General features: G+C 49.6%; 1 protein-coding gene across 11 annotated transcripts in view; it reads left to right on the plus strand.

Moving 5' to 3' along the window:
- Positions 1 to 20,337, plus strand: part of TNRC6B (trinucleotide repeat containing adaptor 6B) — a 287,810-nt gene that overhangs the window by 221,492 nt on the left and 45,981 nt on the right. For all 11 annotated transcript variants that reach the window (XM_051834072.2, XM_051834078.2, XM_051834074.2 and 8 more), the window contains 4 exons: positions 6,841 to 7,182; positions 11,164 to 13,509; positions 15,002 to 15,160; positions 19,943 to 20,118. In XM_051834072.2, coding sequence (XP_051690032.1) covers positions 6,841 to 7,182; positions 11,164 to 13,509; positions 15,002 to 15,160; positions 19,943 to 20,118 — 3,023 coding nt within the window. The remainder of the gene's footprint in view (positions 1 to 6,840; positions 7,183 to 11,163; positions 13,510 to 15,001; positions 15,161 to 19,942; positions 20,119 to 20,337) is intronic.

Raw genomic sequence — 20,337 nt, forward strand, 5'->3', positions numbered from 1 at the left:
GTTGTATACTGCTGCTGACTCAGCCTTCAACCCACTGGAATAGAGGGTGGGCGTGGAGTATTAAGGTGGGCTGTTTGCAGTCACCAGAGAGCAGTATTGAAAGATTTAAAGTACTTGTATTAGTGTTTCTAGTTGCCCTAATTTTTTTAGGAGGCAAAAGAATATATATATATTTTAAATATTTATTTATTTTTTTAAAAGACAGAGTTGCAGAGGCAGAGAGAGAGAGAGGCATCTTCCATCCGTTAATTCACTCTCTAGATGGCCACAACAGCCGGAGCTGGGCCTATCCAAAGCCAGGAGCCAGGAGCTTGGAGCTTCTTCCAGGTCTCCCATCTGGGTGCAGAGGCCCAAGGATTTGGGCCATCCTCTTGGCTTTCCTAGGAGATAGCAGAGAGCTGAATCGAAAGTGGAGCAGCTGGGACTCAAACCAGCGCACTGCAGGTGGTGGCTTTACCCCCTACGCCATGGCACCAGCCCCCAAAATAATATTTTTAAAGTATAGGGATCATGACTTTGAATTGAGCCTTTCAACCCTCAGCTTAGAACTCAGAACCAGTAACAGAATCCGGACGCCAGCTTCTGTGTCACGGATGGAACCTGCAGAGGACTGTCAGCCACCTGGGTGCCCATGTGTCTTAGAGTGTGAAAGCGGAGCGTGTTTATTTGTGTTGTGTTCTGGGCAGGGGCCTGGAATAGGCTGGTGGTTTTGTTTTTTGTTATTTTTAAGATTCTGCATTTTGGACCAGATAACTTTGTTACAAGATAGGAATACTGTTGTAAACAAAAGTGGGTGTCCCTTAAGTCACTTTCAACATGGCAGTCTCTGTTTTCTGCTTCTTTGTCTCCTTATACATTTTGGTGATAGGGTTTTGTATGGTGGTAGTCTTTTGGTCAGTTTGGCTTAAGAATAAGAAACTTAATTCTTTGAGATGCTGCTATGCTTGCCCAGCAAAATAGGTGATTCTTAGTCAGGTATGCATTGGAGTGATTTAAATGGAGGCATCAGAATGTGGAAGGCCACAGCCCTTGCCAGTGAAAACCTCTGCGGGTGATCCTGGTAAGGAGCAACACCACTGCAGACCAGGGCTTTGTATGCGGCTGTGCTGACCTGGAGAGGAGGTCCGGGCTGGGTGGGAGGCTCTTCGTGATGAGTGTCTCCGTCGTATGTTGGACTGCCAGGCCAAAGCATGCCACTTGTCACGCAAGACTCCTCACGATGGTGCTGATTTCTTAGGAGACTTGGTTATGAAAAACAGATTCTCAGATCACGAAGCGTTATGGTGATATGTTTCTGATCAAGACACATTTCAAAGGAAAATGCCCGGACTTTGTGACTATAATGACCTACAGAATAAACTGAGAGAAACCATTGTTAGTTACCAGTATCTTCGTTGGTTAGGGAAAAGAGTGTTATCCCCTGTGCCATTCAGCCAGTTCTCAGCCAAGAAGTGGCCTTTATTTTGGAAACATGTTTGTAAATTACTTATCTGAAATACAGATTATAATTTGCTATAGCAGTAGTGTTACCCAGAGTGGTGTAGTGGCCATGTTTTCTAAACCAACCATCTAGGAAAGGATTGAAACACGTGAGAATTAATATTGCTAGGACTTTGATGGCTTTTGGGACAGAAGATGAGGAAGCTGGCATTTTCCTGGGCATCTCAGGCTCTAGGCTGCTGTAGCCTGGTGGGTGGGCTCCTAGGCCCTGCCTCAAGTCTAATGCTGCCAAAGCTAAATCCTGGCACGCTGCAGAGTCAGGTCATGCTGTCTGAGACGTGGTGTCTCTGTTGGGAAACTAAAAACCTATTAGACATTCTCTGTCTCTCGTGTTCCTAACCATGTTCCTCTTCCTCTGCCAAAGTCTTAAAAGTAAAATTGTCCTTTCTACTCATTACCAAATTTTCCTTCTTGCCACGGTCTTTCTTGTTCCCACCCCATGTTCCCACCCCATAGCATGGGGTGCAACTTCACAGTCCCTGTGCCCAGCCCCAACCAGAGAATCCTCCAGTGAGCAGAGTCACTTTTGAGTCTCCAGGGGATTTACTTGTTAGAACCAGAGGGTAGGCAGGAAGTAAAAATAAAAGTTGCCCTGCCACACGTTAGACTGTAAGCAGAGGGAAGCCCAGGCCTTTTATAGCCACATCTTCATCTGCTCCCGAGAGCCCACCTGGTGCTCTGCTCTTTGTTCTTTCCTCCCTCGGCTGCCTTTCTGGGTCCTGTCCCCTCCCCAGGATGCTGTCTTCCTCAGCTTTGACTCTGCACCTGTTTTCCCCACAAACTCTGTCAGAACAGACTTGGTGTCAAATCTTTGATTGTACAAAGGACTGAAGTAAGATTTTTCTGTATTTCAGAGAAAAAGTAGATCGATTTTTTTAAAAGATTTATTTATTTATTTGAAAGAGTTAGAGAGAAGGAGGGGCTGAGAGAGAGAGAGAGAGGTCTTCCATCCACTAGTTCACTCCCCAATTGGCCACAACAGCCAGAGCTGCGCTGATCCAAAGCCAGGAGCAGGAGCTTCTCTGGGTCTCCCATGTGGGTGCAGGGGCCCAAGGACTTGGGCCATCTTTTAGTGCTTTCCCAGGCCATAGCAGAGAGCTGGATCGGAAGTGGAGCAGCCAGGACTCAAACAAGCACTCGTATGGGATGCCGGCGTTATAGACCAAGGCCTTAACCTGCTGTGCCACAGTGCCAGCCCCGAAAGTAGACTCATTCTATGTTCTTTCTTTGTCTTGTGCCTTTAAGAAAAGTGAGGAAGGAAGAGCTGAAGAGCTAGTGGGAGCTGGTCTCACAAAGACAGAAAGGGATAGCTAGCAGTGTTAGAGCCACAGGAAGTCCAAGGGGAAAAGTCAGCAAGTGCTTTTTAGACTGGCAGCAACGACCACCAGCAGCTTGATGGGGAGAGAAGCTTGCAGGAAAATGTTCGGGGCAAAAGCCAGCGTGTGCTGTATAAGGAGTGCGTGAGAGGTCAAGAACTGGAGGTCGTGCTTACAGGTTACTGAAAGCTGTTGGCTACACATCAGCTGGTGTGTGTCATCCGTCTGAGAAATAATCTTTGCCAGGCCTTGTTTGCATTTTTACTGCTGCTTTAAAAACACTTCCAAGGGCGGCTAAGATGCTGGCTAGGATGCCCGTGTTCCATCTCTTTGATGTTTGGCACCATTGAGATAGTCAAAAGAAATAGTTCGTGGTAGTCCAGGCTATGCAGTTGTTGGGTTTGCTGTGCGTGCACACAAAAAATTCAGAAGCCTACCTGTTTGAGAAGTTACTTCAGAAATATTTTTATCTGAAAACGTAGCATCTAATTGAAGTTTTTCAGAAATGGTGTAATGTAAAGGAAACAGGGAAGGAGAAGCACTTCAATCATCAGGGGACTTTATGGAGTACATAATTCATTTTAGAAGTGAGTGAATGGAAATTGGAAATAGTATACTCAGCATTTTTCATTGTTTTTATTTCCCTTTGATACTGAGATCATGGTTAAGCCACAGACTTTTTTTTTTTTTTTTTTAAGATTATTATTTGAAAAAGTTAAAGAGAGACAGGGAATGACAGAAAAAGAGATCTTCCATCTGCTGGTTCACTCCCCAGATGGCTGCAATGACCAGGAAGGAGAGAGAGAGCTTCCGTTTGCTGCTTCCTTCCTAGATGAATGGCCAGGGCTGGGCCAGGCCAAAGCCAGAGGTAGGAGCTTCTTCCAGCTCTCCCACGTGAGTTGCAGGGACTCCTTTGCTGCTTTTCCCAGGCACATCAGCAGGGAGCTAGATCAGAAGTGGAGCAGGGGCCACTGCTGTGGTGTAGCAGGTAAAGCCACTGCCTGCAATGTCAGCATCCCATATGGGCACCAGTTCAAGTCCCAGCTGGTCTACTTTCAATCCAGCTCTCTGCTGTGGCCTGGGAAAGCAGTAGAAGATGGCCCAAGTCCTTGGGCCCCTGCACCCACATGGGAGACCCGGAAGAAGCTCTTGGCTCCTGGATCAGCACAGCTCTGGCTGTTGCAGCCCTCTGGGGAGTGAACCAGTGAATGGAAGACCTTTCCTCTCTCTCTCCCTGTAACTCTACCTTTAAAATAAAATAAATAAATCTTTAAAAAAAAAAAAAAAAGAGGAAGTAGTAGTAGCAGAGCAGCTGGGACTTGAACCAGCGCCTATATGGGATGCCAGTGTTGAGGCGGTGACTTTACCCCCTACACCACAGTGCCAACTCCAAGCCACAGACTTTTATTCTGGAAAACAAGAAACTGTGACCTTATTTTGAGCAGCTTGTCTTTAGAAATGCTTGCCCCAGGACCTCCAGAATTAACATTCAGGAAAGAGAAAGGCTGAGAAGTAACAAGTTCAGATTCAGCAGTCCCCTCCCTCCCTCCCTCCTCTTCCCCCTCTCCCTCTCCCTTCCCCTCCCTCCTCTCCTCCCCCTCTGCCTCCCTTTCCCTCCCCTCCCTCTCTCTCCCTCCCCCCTCTCCCTTCCCCTCCCTCTCTCTCTCCCCCTCTCCCTCCCCTCTCCCTCTCTCTCTCCCCCTCTCCCTCCCCTCTCCCTCTCTCTCTCCCCCTCTCCCTCCCCTCTCCCTCTCTCTCTCCCCCTCTCCCTCCCCTCTCCCTCTCACCCTCTCTCTCTCTTTCTCCTGTTATGGTCTCCCATTCTGGGGCTTGAAGAGGCTCACTCTGATTCTGATGTCTTATATTTGGCCTTGGGAATCAGGCTGGGTCAGGCCTCCTGCCCAACAGCTGCATGGCTCTTCAGTTAGTGTCTAGGATTCTGATTCTCCTTTTAAATGCTTACAGTTCTCTACTTCACAGAAAGATGTTGTAAAGAAGTAGAATAAGGATTCATTCGGGTCCTGAGGCAGCTTTCACCTGTGACTGACAGGGTCTCAGACCTCTTCTGACTGTGTCCAGGAGTCCTGAATGACTTGTCTCTAGACCGAGTGCAATATTAGAAGGAAGTAGTTGAGGCATGTCCCTATCCTTTCATGACTTTATCATTCATAACCCTGTTGGGATGGTGGGAGAATGCCCTGAGGAGTTTTGTGCATTTTGTTTTGTTTTTCCTAAGATTTATTTTTTTATTTGAAAGGCAGAGATAGTGAGGGATCTATCTGCTGGTTCGCTCTCCAAATGGCCGCAACAGCTAGGGCTGGGCCAGGTTGAAGCCAGGAACTAGGAGCTGCTTCTGGGTCTCCCACATGGGTGCAGGGGCCCAAGTACTTGGGCCATCTTCCATTGCTTTCCCAGACACATTAGCAGGGAACTGAATTAGAAGTGGAGCAGCTAAGACTTGAACTAGTGCCCATATGGGATGCCAACACTACAGGTGGAGGCTTAACCTTCTGTGCCACAACGCCGGCCCCCTGAAGAGCTTTGGCAAGGAACCGGCACAGTATATGGTGGCCAGCAGTGCTGTGAATGCTGTGGAGTCACCCTCGTCTTGAAGGCTGTGCTGGCTTGTTTGATTCTCCTTCAGAAAGATGAGGAGAGACCTGTGCTGGCCTGCTCTGCATAAAGATCCAACCCCAGTAATGGGAGGGCCGATCACCAGTGCCTCGCTCTTCTGTCCTAAATACCCATGGAGAGGGACCCTCTTCCCCAGCCTTTGCCAGATTCTGTTTTTTTTTCTCATAATGTGAAAAAAGGGGGATTGGAAAGGCTGTATGCTATGGACTCCTCCAGAAACAGATGGAAAGCTAACCATTAGATGATCTTCATTCATTCATTTATTGGTGTTGCAAGTCATTCAGAGGTCACTACATGGATATCCATCCATGACCAACGTGAATGACCAGTGATGTTTGCTCTGCTCATCAGATCATGGGCGCTGTGACCTGCTTCCCTACTTGGAGGCCAGCACCTCCTGCACGGATGGACACAGGGCTTGCCTGGGCGTCAGTGGAGGCACCTGCCCCTTCCTGCTGTCATTCTCACAGCGCTTGCCCTTGCCCTCCAGTGGTGATTCTTCATGCCACGTCCCTCAGTGAGACGGGCGACGTGCAGACTCAGCCCCACTTGAGCACCTAAGCAGCCCGGCCCTGACTGCCCTGGGTGGCAGGAGTGGGCTTCAGAGGCGTGTGAATCACCGGCTTGGAGGTTATTTCTGCAAGGCCCGTTTGCCTGGCAGATTTTCTAAAGTAAATAGTAAAGGTGCCTCCAATTTAAAATTTTTAAATAAAGAACTGACAAAAAACCTTTTTTAACAATAAAAGCAAAAAGATTTATAAATGTTTCTAATATGTAGACAGTGGACCGGGCGAGTCTTTGAGTTTAGGCAGCTTTAGAAACCAAAACCAGGTGGAGTTTTGTGATTCTCCTGGTCTGTGCTTCCCGAGATGAGATTCCTGCCCTGGACAGGCATAGGGCAGAGACAGGGAGGGGCTGTCGGTAGAGAAGGTCAGGATGAAACAGTTCCGTGGTAGGGTTGATGCGTGGCATGTTCTGGGAGTTCAGGAGGGGGTTCTCTGAGTTAACTCTTCTAAGGATGTGGTGAAGGGAAGGGACTGTGGGCTGAGAGGCCTAACCCCTTCAGCAAGGGCTCGTTGCCGACGTTCTTACCCACCAGGCAGCCCTCTAGAATCTGACCCTGCCACTGGCTGATGGGAGTGGTTGGAGCTGCTTCCCTTCCCTAGTGAATGGGATGCAGTCCACCGACTTGCTGGCTGTGAGCCTGCATCACCATCACCCACCTCCTCCACCCCATCTTCAGGCAGCTGTAGGTGCCAGAAGAGTTGGGCAAACTATCTCTTGAGTGTGGAGAGAGAACAGTTGTCTTGTTAGAATGGGTCTCACGTAACCTTTCTTAGAGATAATCTTTAGAAAAATGTATCTTGATTTCCCAATCTCTTTCTTTCAGTGCCCGAAGTGACGAAACCAAGTCTAAGCCAACCAGCGGCCGCCAGCCCAATTGGCAGCTCCCCATCGCCACCAGTCAATGGTGGCAACAATGCCAAAAGGGTGGCAGTGCCGAACGGACAACCGCCAAGCGCCGCCCGCTACATGCCTCGGGAGGTGCCGCCGCGATTCCGTTGCCAGCAGGACCACAAAGTGTTACTAAAACGTGGACAGCCCCCTCCGCCGTCCTGCATGCTCCTCGGGGGCGGGGCAGGGCCTCCTCCCTGCACAGCACCTGGAGCAAACCCAAACAACGCACAAGTGACAGGGACGCTGCTGCAGAGTGAGAGTGGGACTGCACCAGGTGAGGCGGTGGTGGTGGGCCTGAGCCCCGGGCCTTTAAAGGGAGAAAGCTGCCCCAGACATAAGGTGGAGGTAGGATCTCTGCATAAAGTGCGTAGGGGCAGGTCCCAGAAACTGACTGTGTGCTCCTGACATGGAGTCTGGCTTAGCCACCGCTGGCCATCACCCCAGGGCACAGTCCAAGCACCCGGCGTTCCACTGCCAACACAGCCCATGTTCAGGTGTGACCGAGAGGGGACTTGTGTGGAATAAATTCCAGCCGAGAACACGCATATTTGAGAACAGCAGGGGTGTAGAGAGGACGGCCTCTGGGTTACAGTGCAGGCCGAGGGAGCATACCACGTAGTCCTTTCTGCAGTGTTCATTGCGTTTGTAAAATCAGTTTTTCTTTTGAGGGGCCTGAATTTTGAGCTCTGTTAAGAGCTATTGCATAGCTCTAAGATATGTTTTAGCCAAAGGGTGGTGTTAGGAGTTTTGAGAGTTAGAATCAGTGAATATTTAGTCAGCTCACAGATAAGAACTTCCAAGTCTCTTTTCCCTTTTTAAGCTTATTAATAGATTCCAGCTTATCTCTCTCTCTCTCTTTTTTTTTTTTTATTTTATTTTATTTTATTTCTTTGAAAGTCAGAGTTACACAGAGAGGAGAGGCAGAGAGAGAGAGAGAGAGAGGTCTTCCATCTGCTGGTTCATTCCCCAGATGGCTGCAACGGTTGGAGCTGCCCTGATCCAGAGCCAGGAGTTTTTTCCGGGTCTCCCATGTGGGTGCAGGAGCCCAAGGACTTGGGCCATCTTCTACTGCTTTCCTAGGCCATGGCAGAGAGCTGGATCGGAAGAGGAGCAGCTGGGACTAGAATCGGCGCCCATGTGGGATGCTGGCACTTCAGGCCAGAGTGTTAACCTGCTGAGCCGCAGTACCGGCCCCCCAGCTTATCGCTTAAAATGTCTTTTGAGGCTATATTAAAATTCAGAGCTTGAACACCATCAAGCATTGGCAAGGACAATTAATTAATGGTTGTCACCGATAACACTAGAGTTTGAACAAAGAATTGCCTAGAAAATTATGTCACCATCTGGTTGTGTGCAGAGTGAGGATGGAGGGAAGCCTTGGGACGACACAGGTATCCTGCAGAGGTAAACCCTGCCTCTGAGGCTGCCCTGCAGTAGCCATCAGGCTAGGCCCAGAGCAGGTAGAGCAAAGTAGCCTTTCTTTCCTGGCCCCTCATGTGAGGGACAGTCCTGGTGGGCACTTCCACAGCTTACTGTAGCCAGGCCCGGAAGCAGACGTGGGTCTGGAGCCACTCCGAGTCCCTTATAGATCCTGCTAACACCAGAGGAGACCTGTGCATCTTGAGAGTTGGGAATTCTGAGCTTCCTCTCGTCTTCATGATGCTCCACATAATGCTTTTTCAACTTCATACTGATTTAAAGCTGCTTGGCTAAGAAGCTACAATATGTTTAAAAGAAATTATCTCCTTAAAAACATGTTATTTCTTCCCTCCATTTATGGTAAACTCCACCAAGGTGCTGAATTAGATTAACTTATCAGATTAAGTTCCTTGGGGTTAGGAACCTGTCTGGTTCTTGCCCGTGTGTCCCCCTGCATCCCTCTCAGTGAGCACTCAGCAGGTGTTTCCTGGGCCACGTTGTACTGACCGCCATGTGGAATTCAAACATTAGCAAGACAGGGTCTCTGCCGGGAAGGCAAATGACACAGGGGAGGAAAGATGTGGATACAGCTGTGGCACTGAGCGCAGGGGCTGTAGACAGGGAAAGGTTATTTTCAGGGGATGAGCTTAAAAACAGCTTCTTAGAAGCAATGAGTAAATGTCACTATGGATTCAGGAGGAAAAAGTAGATGCAACATGGAATGATGTCAGAGTGAGCGGGCCAAAATCGTGGAATGTCAGTTAATACGGACCGTGAACATCTACGTAAAAGTCACACACAGCAAAACTAGAAAGGTCCCACATCACAGAGCATCTTGATTTATTTGTTTATTTGAAAGTCAGAGTTAGAGATGGAAAGACAGAGAGCTTCCATCTGCTCGTTCACTCCTCAGATGGCTGCAATGGCCTGAACTGGGCAGATCCAAAGCCAGGAGGCAGGAGCTTCTTCCAGGTCTCCCACATGGGCACAGGGGCCCAAGCACTTGGGCCATCTTCTGCTGCTTTCCCAGACGCATTAGCAGGGAGCTGGATCGGAAGTGGAGCAGCTGGGACTTGAAATGGCACCCCTATATGCCACAGTACCGGCCCCAGAGCATCTCGATTAAACTCTAGGCCAAGGTGTTAATTCTTCCACACTAAGCAACTGTTTAAAGACTGTAGCAGTGATAAAATCAAAGGTGTGCTATAGAACATTATTCCAGCCATAACTTTTCAGAGTAGGTTGTAGATAAGGAGCAAGTATAGGTTGCTACTGCATTGTCTTGAGATACAAGAAGGCCCTCTCTGCCCTGAGTGATGGCAAGGAGACAGCCTGAAGAAATGTCGCAGAGTCACCTTAGCGGCTAGGGCACTGGGCAGATACAAGAGAAGAGGTGACTGAGACAGTGGTGATACTGACTCGGTCAAACAAGATGAGCAGCCGAGTGGAGGAGCCCACCTGTGGGGAAAGGGAATGAGCTCCCCCTGGCACGGTGTGAGCTCTGGGTGTTACTGGGAAGCACACGGGAGGCAGTGGGCCCCAGGTGTTACTGGGAAGCGCACGGGAGGCAGTGGGCACCAGGTGTTACTGGGAAGGGCATGGGAGGCAGTGGGCCCCGGGTGTTAGTGGGAAGCAGTGGGCCCCCCAGGTGTTACTGGGAAGCGCACAGGAGGCAGTGGGCCCCGGGTGTTAGTGGGAAGGGCATGGGAGGCAGTGGGCCCCGGGTGTTACTGGGAAGTGCACAGGAGGCAATGGGCCCCGGGTGTTACTGGGAAGCACACGGGAGGCAGTGAGCCCCGGGTGTTGCTGGGAAGCGCACGGGAAGCAGTGGGCCCCGGGTGTTACTGGGAAGCACACTGGAGGCAGTGGGCCCCGGGTGTTGCTGGGTAGGGCACAGGAGGCAGTGGGCCCCGGGTGTTGCTGGGAAGGGCACGGGAGGCAGTGGGTCCCGCGTGTTACTGAGAAACACAGGAGGCAGTGGGCCCCGGGTGTTAACTGGGAAGCACACAGGAGGCAGTGGGCCCCGGGTGTTGCTGGGAAGCGCACGGGAGGCAGTGGGCCCCGGGTGTTGCTGGGAAGCACAGGAGGCAGTGGGCCCCGGGTGTTGCTGGGAAGCGCACGGGAGGCAGTGGGCCCCGGGTGTTGCTGGGAAGGGCACGGGAGACAGTGGGCCCCGGGTGTTGCTGGGAAGGGCACGGGAGGCAGTGGGCCCCGGGTGTTGCTGGGAAGGGCACGGGAGGCAGTGGGCCCCGGGTGTTGCTGGGAAGGGCACGGGAGGCAGTGGGCCCCGGGTGTTGCTGGGAAGCGCACGGGAGGCAGTGGGCCCCGGGTGTTGCTGGGAAGCACAGGAGGCAGTGGGCCCTGGGTGTTGCTGGGAAGCGCACGGGAGGCAGTGGGCCCCGGGTGTTGCTGGGAAGGGCACGGGAGACAGTGGGCCCCGGGTGTTGCTGGGAAGGGCACGGGAGGCAGTGGGCCCCGGGTGTTGCTGGGAAGGGCACGGGAGGCAGTGGGCCCCGGGTGTTGCTGGGAAGGGCACGGGAGGCAGTGGGCCCCGGGTGTTGCTGGGAAGCGCACGGGAGGCAGTGGGCCCCGGGTGTTGCTGGGAAGCACAGGAGGCAGTGGGCCCCGGGTGTTGCTGGGAAGCGCACGGGAGGCAGTGGGCCCCGGGTGTTGCTGGGAAGGGCACGGGAGACAGTGGGCCCCGGGTGTTGCTGGGAAGGGCACGGGAGGCAGTGGGCCCCGGGTGTTGCTGGGAAGGGCACGGGAGGCAGTGGGCCCCGGGTGTTGCTGGGAAGGGCACGGGAGGCAGTGACTGATGAGATGCTCTCTCTCCCAGAGTCAACCCTTGGAGGTGCTGCTGCTTCAAATTATGCAAATCCCACTTGGGGCCCGGGGGCCTCCAACAACGGCGCCTCCCCCAACCCAATTCACGTCTGGGACAAGGTGATTGTAGACGGGTCTGACATGGAAGAGTGGCCTTGCATTGCCAGCAAAGACACTGAATCTTCTTCCGAAAACACCACCGATAACAACAGTGCCTCGAACCCTGGCTCTGAGAAGAGCGCTCTGCCAGGAAGCACCACTAGTAACAAAGGCAAAGGGAGCCAGTGCCAGCCTGCAACTTCTGGGAACGAATGTAACCTTGGGGTCTGGAAGTCTGACCCCAAGGCTAAATCTGCTCACTCTTCCACCTCTACCACGGAGAGCAACAGTGGACTAGGAAATTGGAGGAATGCAAGTGGTCAGGATAGAATTGGACCTGGCTCTGGTTTCAGCAACTTTAACCCAAATAGCAACCCATCTGCCTGGCCAGCGCTGGTCCAAGAAGGAACTTCTAGGAAAGGGGCATTGGAGACGGATACTAGTAATTCTAGTGCACAGGTTAGCACAGTAGGTCAGGCGTCCAGGGAACAGCAGTCAAAGATGGAAAATGCGGGTGTTAACTTTGTTGTCTCTGGCAGAGAACAGGCTCAAATTCATAACACTGATGGACCAAAAAATGGAAACACTAACTCCTTGAACTCAAGTTCACCAAACCCCATGGAGAATAAGGGAATGCCCTTTGGAACGGGCTTGGGGAACACCTCCAGGAGCACTGATGCCCCTTCACAAAGCACTGGAGAGCGAAAGACTGGGAGTGTTGGATCTTGGGGTGCAGCTAGGGGGCCTTCTGGAACTGACACAGTCTCTGGACAAAGCAATTCTGGAAACAATGGGAACAATGGAAAAGATAGAGAGGACTCCTGGAAAGGAGCTCCTGTTCAGAAATCAACCGGGTCAAAAAATGACTCTTGGGACAATAGTAACAGGTCTACGGGTGGGTCCTGGAACTTTGGCCCTCAGGACTCTAATGACAACAAGTGGGGTGAAGGGAACAAAATGACATCTGGGGTCTCTCAGGGAGAATGGAAACAGCCGACTGGGTCTGACGAGTTGAAAATTGGAGAATGGAGTGGTCCAAACCAACCAAATTCTAGCACTGGAGCATGGGACAATCAAAAGGGCCACCCCCTCCCTGAAAACCAAGGCAATGCCCAGGCTCCCTGTTGGGGAAGATCTTCCAGCTCCACGGGAAGTGAAGTTGGGGGTCAGAGCACTGGAAGCAACCACAAAGCAGGAAGTAGTGACAGTCATAATTCTGGCCGTCGCTCATACAGGCCCACACATCCTGATTGTCAGGCTGTCTTGCAGACTCTTTTGAGCCGAACTGATTTGGACCCCAGGGTGCTCTCAAACACTGGCTGGGGCCAAACTCAAATTAAGCAGGACACGGTGTGGGATATCGAAGAGGTGCCAAGGCCCGAGGGGAAATCTGACAAAGGAACTGAGGGGTGGGAGAGCGCTGCCACACAGACCAAGAACTCAGGGGGCTGGGGAGATGCACCCAGCCAAAGCAATCAAATGAAGTCTGGGTGGGGGGAGCTCTCAGCCTCTACAGAGTGGAAAGACCCCAAGAACACAGGAGGCTGGAGTGACTACAAGAACAACAACTCTTCCAGCTGGGGAGGAGGCCGACCAGATGAGAAGACCCCTTCCTCCTGGAGTGAGAGCTCCAGCAAGGATCAGGGGTGGGGAGGAGGGCGCCAGCCCAGTCAAGGATGGGCCTCGGGAAAGAATGGTTGGGGCGAGGAAGTGGATCAAGCGAAAAACAGCAACTGGGAGAGTTCTGCAAGTAAGCCTGTGTCTGGGTGGGGTGAAGGAGGGCAGAATGAAATCGGAACTTGGGGTAACGGTGGGAATGCAAGCCTCGCTTCCAAAGGTGGGTGGGAGGATTGCAAAAGGTCCCCAGCGTGGAATGAGACTGGCAGGCAGCCCAATTCCTGGAGTAAACAGCACCAACAGCAGCAGCAGCCACAGCAGCCACCGCCACCACAGCCAGAGGCTTCCGGCTCCTGGGGAGGCCCACCTCCGCCACCTCCGGGCAGCGTCCGGCCTTCCAGTTCCAGCTGGAGCAGCGGGCCGCAGCCCACAACCCCGAAGGACGAAGAGCCCAGCGGCTGGGAGGAGCCGTCCCCACAGTCAATTAGTCGGAAGATGGACATCGATGATGGCACGTCAGCGTGGGGAGACCCCAACAGTTACAACTACAAGAATGTGAATCTGTGGGATAAGAATTCCCAGGGGGGCCCTGCACCTCGAGAACCAAACCTGCCCACCCCGATGACCGGTAAATCAGCGTCAGGTAAGCAGCGGCTGTTCTCGCGGGTTTTGAGGAAGGAAAGAACTCCTAGACCAAGGGCCCTTTATGAAGGCGGTTACTCTGCATAGCTTTGCTCTGGGACGCTTCCCTACAGTGTCGCCGACAGAACCTCTACGAAGCGCTCACGGCCTTTCCTGGCAAAAGAAAAAGATGGCAATCCTGCGTTTATCTGCCAAATTGTATTTCTGTAATAGTGTTGGCCTGCAGAATCCAAAAGATTTACATCTGGCCAAACGAACTAGGCTCTGGATTTTAAAAATCAAGCACTGAAGTGGTAACAGCCATTATCCTGTGTCTGCCTGGGCTCTCCCGTGGGCATGTCCTCTGTCCTCTTCCCCCGGCACAGGGAGCTCCTCAGTGTCCTCCAGATGCCATCGCAGTGCTGTGGCAAGGCTGGGCGGAAGGTTTTAGTCTCCTTCCAGATGACTTGCGATCATCACTGGAAGGAAGTGTTTCTAGAACAGCTTTTAGTGATGCCCAGGTTTAGACTATGAGTAGGCTGTATCGTATCTGGTAAGTTAAGTGGCAATGGTCAAGCCATTCTTAGTTTGGCATGAATAGCCCTTGACTTGATTATCCCTATAAAGCTCAACAAATTAAGGAGATGCCCCTTTTAAGTCTTTTTGTAGTCAAAATTATTTATAATATTAATGATGAGTTTTCTACTCCTTAAAGAAGCCTGGTGTTAAATTAATCTGCTTTTGGCCACTTAGAAAATGATTGTTTTTAAACAGTGCACAGTTCTCTTTTTCTAGTGTTAAAAAGAATGAGGAAGGAAATGAAGATTGTTCATTAACTCCCTATTTAGAACAAAATCTGCTAACATTTAAACAAAGTTATATTCATGTCGTATAAACCTTCAAACTATTCAGCAAAGGAAAGATAACAAACCAAAGGATCTTAGTCCCTAGGGTCTCTCCCCATAGATAATCTCTCAGAAGTTTATGTTGCACTCAGAAATCTTGTTCATGCCTGTAGCAAAGTATATGTCTGTCCTTTAAAGATTTTACAGAGAAGGGATTGTACTTTCTATACCACTCTCACCACACCTTTTTCACTGTACTTGTGAGTTTTCCACATTGCTTCTACAGCTCTGCCTTTTAATTGCTTCATACTCTTAGAGTATTCTTTTATGAGTGACTCACAGTAGGTCTGACCAGTGCTTTTTAAATAGATATTTAGGTTGCTGCGCAGCTTCTTCTAACAGTGACACGGTGAACCCTGCTGTACATGTCATTCCATAGATTTTTAAAAGTCTGCACCTGGTGACTTCTCCACAGCAGTTACTGGATCAAACTGTGGTGCATCTGACTTTTGGAAAGCGATGTTGCAAGTGTCCTCCTTGTGGGTAGAATGCATTTATACTTTGGCCGACGGAACACAGGCTTGCTTGTTTTGCCGCCATCACCCTTAGAGATCATATGATGTTTCCTGTGACAGTTCATCCTTAAAGACACATTTCCTTTCCTTACAGTCTGGAGCAAAAGCACACCACCTGCTCCAGATAATGGTACTTCAGCCTGGGGTGAGCCGAACGAGAGCAGTCCTGGGTGGGGCGAGATGGATGACACAGGAGCATCGACCACGGGCTGGGGGAACGCACCCACCAACACTCCCAATACCATGAAACCCAGTGAGTACACCACATTTCCACTTTGGAGGGATTCCTTGTCAATTTGGGAGTAAGATGTTTTGGTGAGGGCTGGTTAGTGTTGAAGCTGTGGATTCAATGAGATTATGGGACATTAAATAAAGAGTTAATAGCAAATGGTGTTCATTTGGCTGCCTGGCACATGCTGAAATGTTTATAATGAACTAGAAGTCGTAAGTAAATGGTGTTGATTTTGTTTTAAATTAGGCCTGGTATCTATTTTACCTTTGTACTCTTGCTGTGTCATTTACAATAAGAGTTCCCTGTCTTCCTGCCTCGTGTGGACCTCATCCTTCCATGCCTGCCTTGGGCCTTAGTGCCCCTTCTCACAGATCCACTCACATAAGAACTGGTCGGGGTTCTTGACCCTCACAAAGATTTCTTCATTTCAGTTTCTGTTTTTGTTTTTTATGGAGAACCTTGTACTCATTCATTCATTGAAAATGTCAGCTGCCCTTGCATGGTTGTTTGCAAGTCTTTGTAGACTGGTGCTGGGGGTGTCTCATTGTGAGTCCCTAAATTGAAGAAGAAAATTCCAAGTGCACGTTGCCACTTGCCTTCAACTCTCTAAAATGTCCCAACATCTCATTTCCACCATATATCATATGTAAGTGATTATATTTTGATTAAATAAGGAAGTGCTCAAAAAATTATCAAAAAAGTTTGGATAGTTTGAGCTTTTTTTTTTTAAACTTTCATTTATTTTGAAAGTCCGAGTTAACACAGCGAGGGAGAGACAGAGTTAGTGACCTTCCTTCTGCCATTTCACTGCCCAGATGGCTGCAGCAGCCAGGTCTGGGCCAGGCAGAAGCCAGGAGCCAGGAGCTTCAATCAGATCTCCTACCTGGGTGCAGGGGCCCAAGCACTTGGGCCGTCCTCTGCTGCTTTCCCAGGACATTAGCAGGGAGCTGGATTGGAAGTGGAGCAGCCAGGACTCTAAACTGGAGCTCAGATGGGATGCTGGCGTCGCAGGCAGTGGCTTTACTCTCTATGCCACAACCGCGGCCCCTGGATAGTTTTTTTTTTTTTTTTCCCCATGATCCTTAGGACTCTTTCAGATCCACATAAAGGAAAGTGTTATAATAGTTTATTCTAGAAATTCAGACTTGTGCCTGTATAACTGGATTGTATTTAAAAATCATGAATTTATAACACTTATCTAAACAGTTCCTTTTTCTGTTCCTTGTCTCTTCTGGGTTTACAGGTTTTTGGTTTTGAAAAGCAGTTATATAGTGTTGTTTAAGCTAGTAATGATTAAAATTAACATTTTGTGTAATTTCCATATAGTCTCTTCATTTAGTAATTTAATGCATTCTTTTTATAAATTTATTTGAAAGGCCATTAGCAGGGAACTGGATTGGAAGTAGAGCAGCCAGGACTCAAACTAGAGCTCAGATGGGTTGCTGGCATAGCCGGCGGTTGTATTACAACACCGGTCCCACCTTCAGGATTCTTATCTGTCTCTCTCAACCGCAGAATCCCTCCTCTTGCATCACAAAACCCCACTCTCCTCCAGATTGCGAATGTCTTCTACTCTTGAAGATTGTCTGATTAAAGTGCATGTTCTTTCTTCTGTAATTTAATGTGTGACATAGAGGAAGGGTATGGACAGCCAGTTGATGCTAGTGGTTAATCTGTGACCTTCTGTAGCCTGCAAGTGTCTTAATTTGATGTTATTCATCTTGTCATTTAACATTAGCACTTTCTTTTCTTTTTTAAATCAATTTATTTATTTGAAAGGCAGAGTTACAGAGAGAGGTAGAGACAGAGAGAGAGAGAGAGGTCTTCCATCTGCTGGTTCACTCTCCAATTGGCTGCAATGGCCAGAGGTGCGCTGATCCACAGCCAGGAGCCGGGAGATTCTTCTGGGTCTCCCTTGTGGGTGCAGGGGCCCAAGCACTTGGACCATCTTCTACTGCTTTCCCAGGCCATAGCAGAGAGCTGGATCAGAAGTGGAGCAGCCGGGACTCAAACCAGCGCCCATATGGGATGTCGGCACCAAAGGCAGCGGCTTTACCCACTATGCCACAGCGCCGGCCCCAGCACTTTTCTTTTCTATAACACATGTCAAAAATTGAACTCCAGGGACAAGAATTTGTCCCAGAGGTCAAGACACTGCTTGGGACACCTGCATCCAATATCGGAGTGCCTAGATTCGGGTCCTGGTTCCTCTCCTTAGAGTCTAGCTTCCTGCTAACTTGCAAAGTGGAAGGCAGCAGGTGATGGCTGAACTAGTTGGGTCCCTGACACAGCCATGTGGGAGACCTGGATTGACCCAGCTTCAGCTTAACCCAGCCCCAGCTGTTGCCAGCATTTGAGGAGTGAACCAACAGATAGAAGATTACTGTCTGTGTGTCTCTGCATTTAAAATAATTTTAAAAGTTAATTAATGAGGCCAGCATTGTGGCACAGCAGGTTAAGCCACCACCTTTGATACCAGCATTCCATATAAGTGGGGGTTCAATTCTCAGCTACAAATCCTCCAATCCAGCTCCCTGCTGATGGTTCTGAGAAAGCAGCAGAAGTACGTGGGCCTCTGCCACCCATGTAAGAGACTTGGATGCAGTTCCTGGCTCCTGACTTCAGCTTGGCCCAGCCCTAGCTCTTTTAGGCATTTGAGGAATAAAACAACAATAAACAACCTTTTCTCTCACTCTGCCTTTCAAGTAAATAAATTATTTTATTTAATTTAGAGAGAGAGAGAGAGAGAGAGAGAGGTCTTATATCCGCTGATTCACTCCCCAAATGGCCGCAACAACTAGGGCTGGGCCAGGCCAGAGCTAGGAGCCAGGAGCTTCTTCCAGGTCTCCCATGTGGATGCAGGGGCCCAAGGACTTAGACCATCCTCTGCTGCATTCCCAGGTGCATTAGCAGGGAGCTGGATAGGAACTGAAGCAGCCAGGACTCAAACTGGTACCCATATAGGATGCTGGTGCTGCAGGCTGGGGCTTTAACCTGCTGCGCCACAGTGATGGCCCCATCAGATAAATAAATCTTTTTTTAAAAGAAAAAAAAAGGTTCAACTTCTTCTAAATGATGGGTTCACCTGCATGTCTTCATGTTAGGAAGGGATCAGTTGTTATTTATATTGAATTTTTAATTCCTGTTGGTTAACCATTGGATGGTATAAAGTGTAGAATTGCATAATGTAAATCATATTTGAAGTATAAAATGTAACTATATGGATTTATAACATAATGGTTTTTATAATCTATAATAATTATAATCCTGTCTGCAAGAGGAAGCAGTCTCCTAGCAGGGAGAATAGCAGCCCTGCCCTCCATCTTCAGTGACCCCAGGTGAGGCCTTCAGATTCCCTGGCCATGCTGGGGTGGAAGTGCCACAGCAGAAGAGATGACTGTCCCTGGGTCAGGTATTCTTGGAGGAAGCCTGCATGGCTGTCGTTGGCCCGGCCCATGGGGATGGAAGCAGTCATTCAAGGAATAGCCTAGAGAGCCACTGCTCTGGCGCTACACTCTTCGTGTGAGGCTGTCAAAATCAAATGACTTCAATAAAGTTCCTGTCATTTGGTAAAGATGTGGGCAGCTTGTAGGCGAGAGAACATTAATCCCTCATCATTCTATGTAGCTTTAATGTTGTAAAGTATACCTTGCAAGTCCATACAGTATTTTTGGAAGGAAAATGAGGGCTCTATCCGGTCATTCAAGATCTTTGTTTAGAAGGGGATGTAGGTAGAATAGACTGGTTACTGATGTCCAGCTTCCTTGGACATTCGAGGCCTTTTCTCTGATTTCTGGCTTCTTCCGCTTGCCGACTCTCCTCCCCACATTTCCTCCTGCTGCCATTTCAGAACACTGCTTCTCCGTGGCGTTTCCCTCGGGTCTCTTCTACCTAGCACATTTCATCCTTCCATGAGTGTCTGGGAGTTACTCTTCTTTAACCGTGATTCTGATAGTCAACGCTTTCCTTTGTTCTTCCCTTTTTCATGTTCTTTTCTTATCTACCTCACCCCAAATGAGATCTGTTTGTTTTTATAATCGTACCTCCTGTTTGCAGTGACCATTGTGTATAAGAGCATAGTGGGGCTGGCACTGCGGCTCACTAGGCTAATCCTCCGCCTGTGGCGCCGGCACCCCGAGTTCTAGTCCCGGTTGGGGCGCTGGATTCTGTCCTGGTTGCCCCTCTTCCAGTCCAGCTCTCCTGCTGTGGCCTGGGAAGGCAGTGGAGAATGGCCCAAGTGCTTGGGTCCTGCACCCGCATGGGAGACCAGGAGGAAGCACCTGGCTCCTGGCTTCGGATCGGCGCAGCACCCGGCCGTAACAGCCATTTGGGGAATGAACCAATGGAAAGGAAGACCTTTCTCTCTGTCTAACTCTGCCTGTCAATAAATAAATAAATATAAAAAATAAAAAAAGAGCACAGTGTACATTTAGGTGAGTAGAGCTAGGACTGCAGTGCATCGTGCTCATAAGAGGAGAAGCTGTCTGTCAATTTAGATGTGAGGGTTTCCTGTAGGCATAACCAGTCTTTCAGTTCCTGTCAAGTTGGTGCAGGGGGAAAAATATTGAACTGGGAGTCGGGAGGTCTTGCCCTGTGTCACGAAAGGTTCATGGGTTTCAGTGTTCTGCTGTCTAGAGTAGGAATGATAAGAAGTTGCCTTGCCATGTAGAGCAACTAAATTACAAAGATATGAACATGTTGCATCTGCAGGGAGTTAGTGTTCTGGTTATTGTGTGTGTGTGTGTGTGTGTGTGCATATGTGTGTAGTAGCGGCTTCAGATTTGATTCATTCTTCCCTCACAGATTCCAAATCTATGCAAGATGGCTGGGGGGAGAGTGACGGACCAGTCGCAGGAACTCGCCATCCCAGCTGGGAAGAGGAGGAGGATGGAGGAGTCTGGAACACCGCCGGCTCTCAGGGAAGCACTTCCTCCCACAACTCAGCAAGCTGGGGACAAGGAGGAAAGAAACAGATGAAGGTAGCACACTCTGAAGATGTTAGCTTGCTCGTTCGTTCTTGGAAGACAGAATTGTGACAGCTCAGGAACAAAAGGAGTGAGGTCATCAAGGAGGAAAATATTCCTTACAAGCCAATAAGGGCTTCCCTTATATCTCTCGTCTCCCTTTCTCATGACCTTGAATCTTGCACTGCAGGACTGTTGAGCTGTCCGTACAGTGAGATTTTCTAGGATGTGAGG

The sequence above is a fragment of the Oryctolagus cuniculus genome, chromosome 11, assembly GCF_964237555.1.
Source record: "Oryctolagus cuniculus chromosome 11, mOryCun1.1, whole genome shotgun sequence".
Lineage (NCBI taxonomy): Eukaryota > Metazoa > Chordata > Mammalia > Lagomorpha > Leporidae > Oryctolagus > Oryctolagus cuniculus.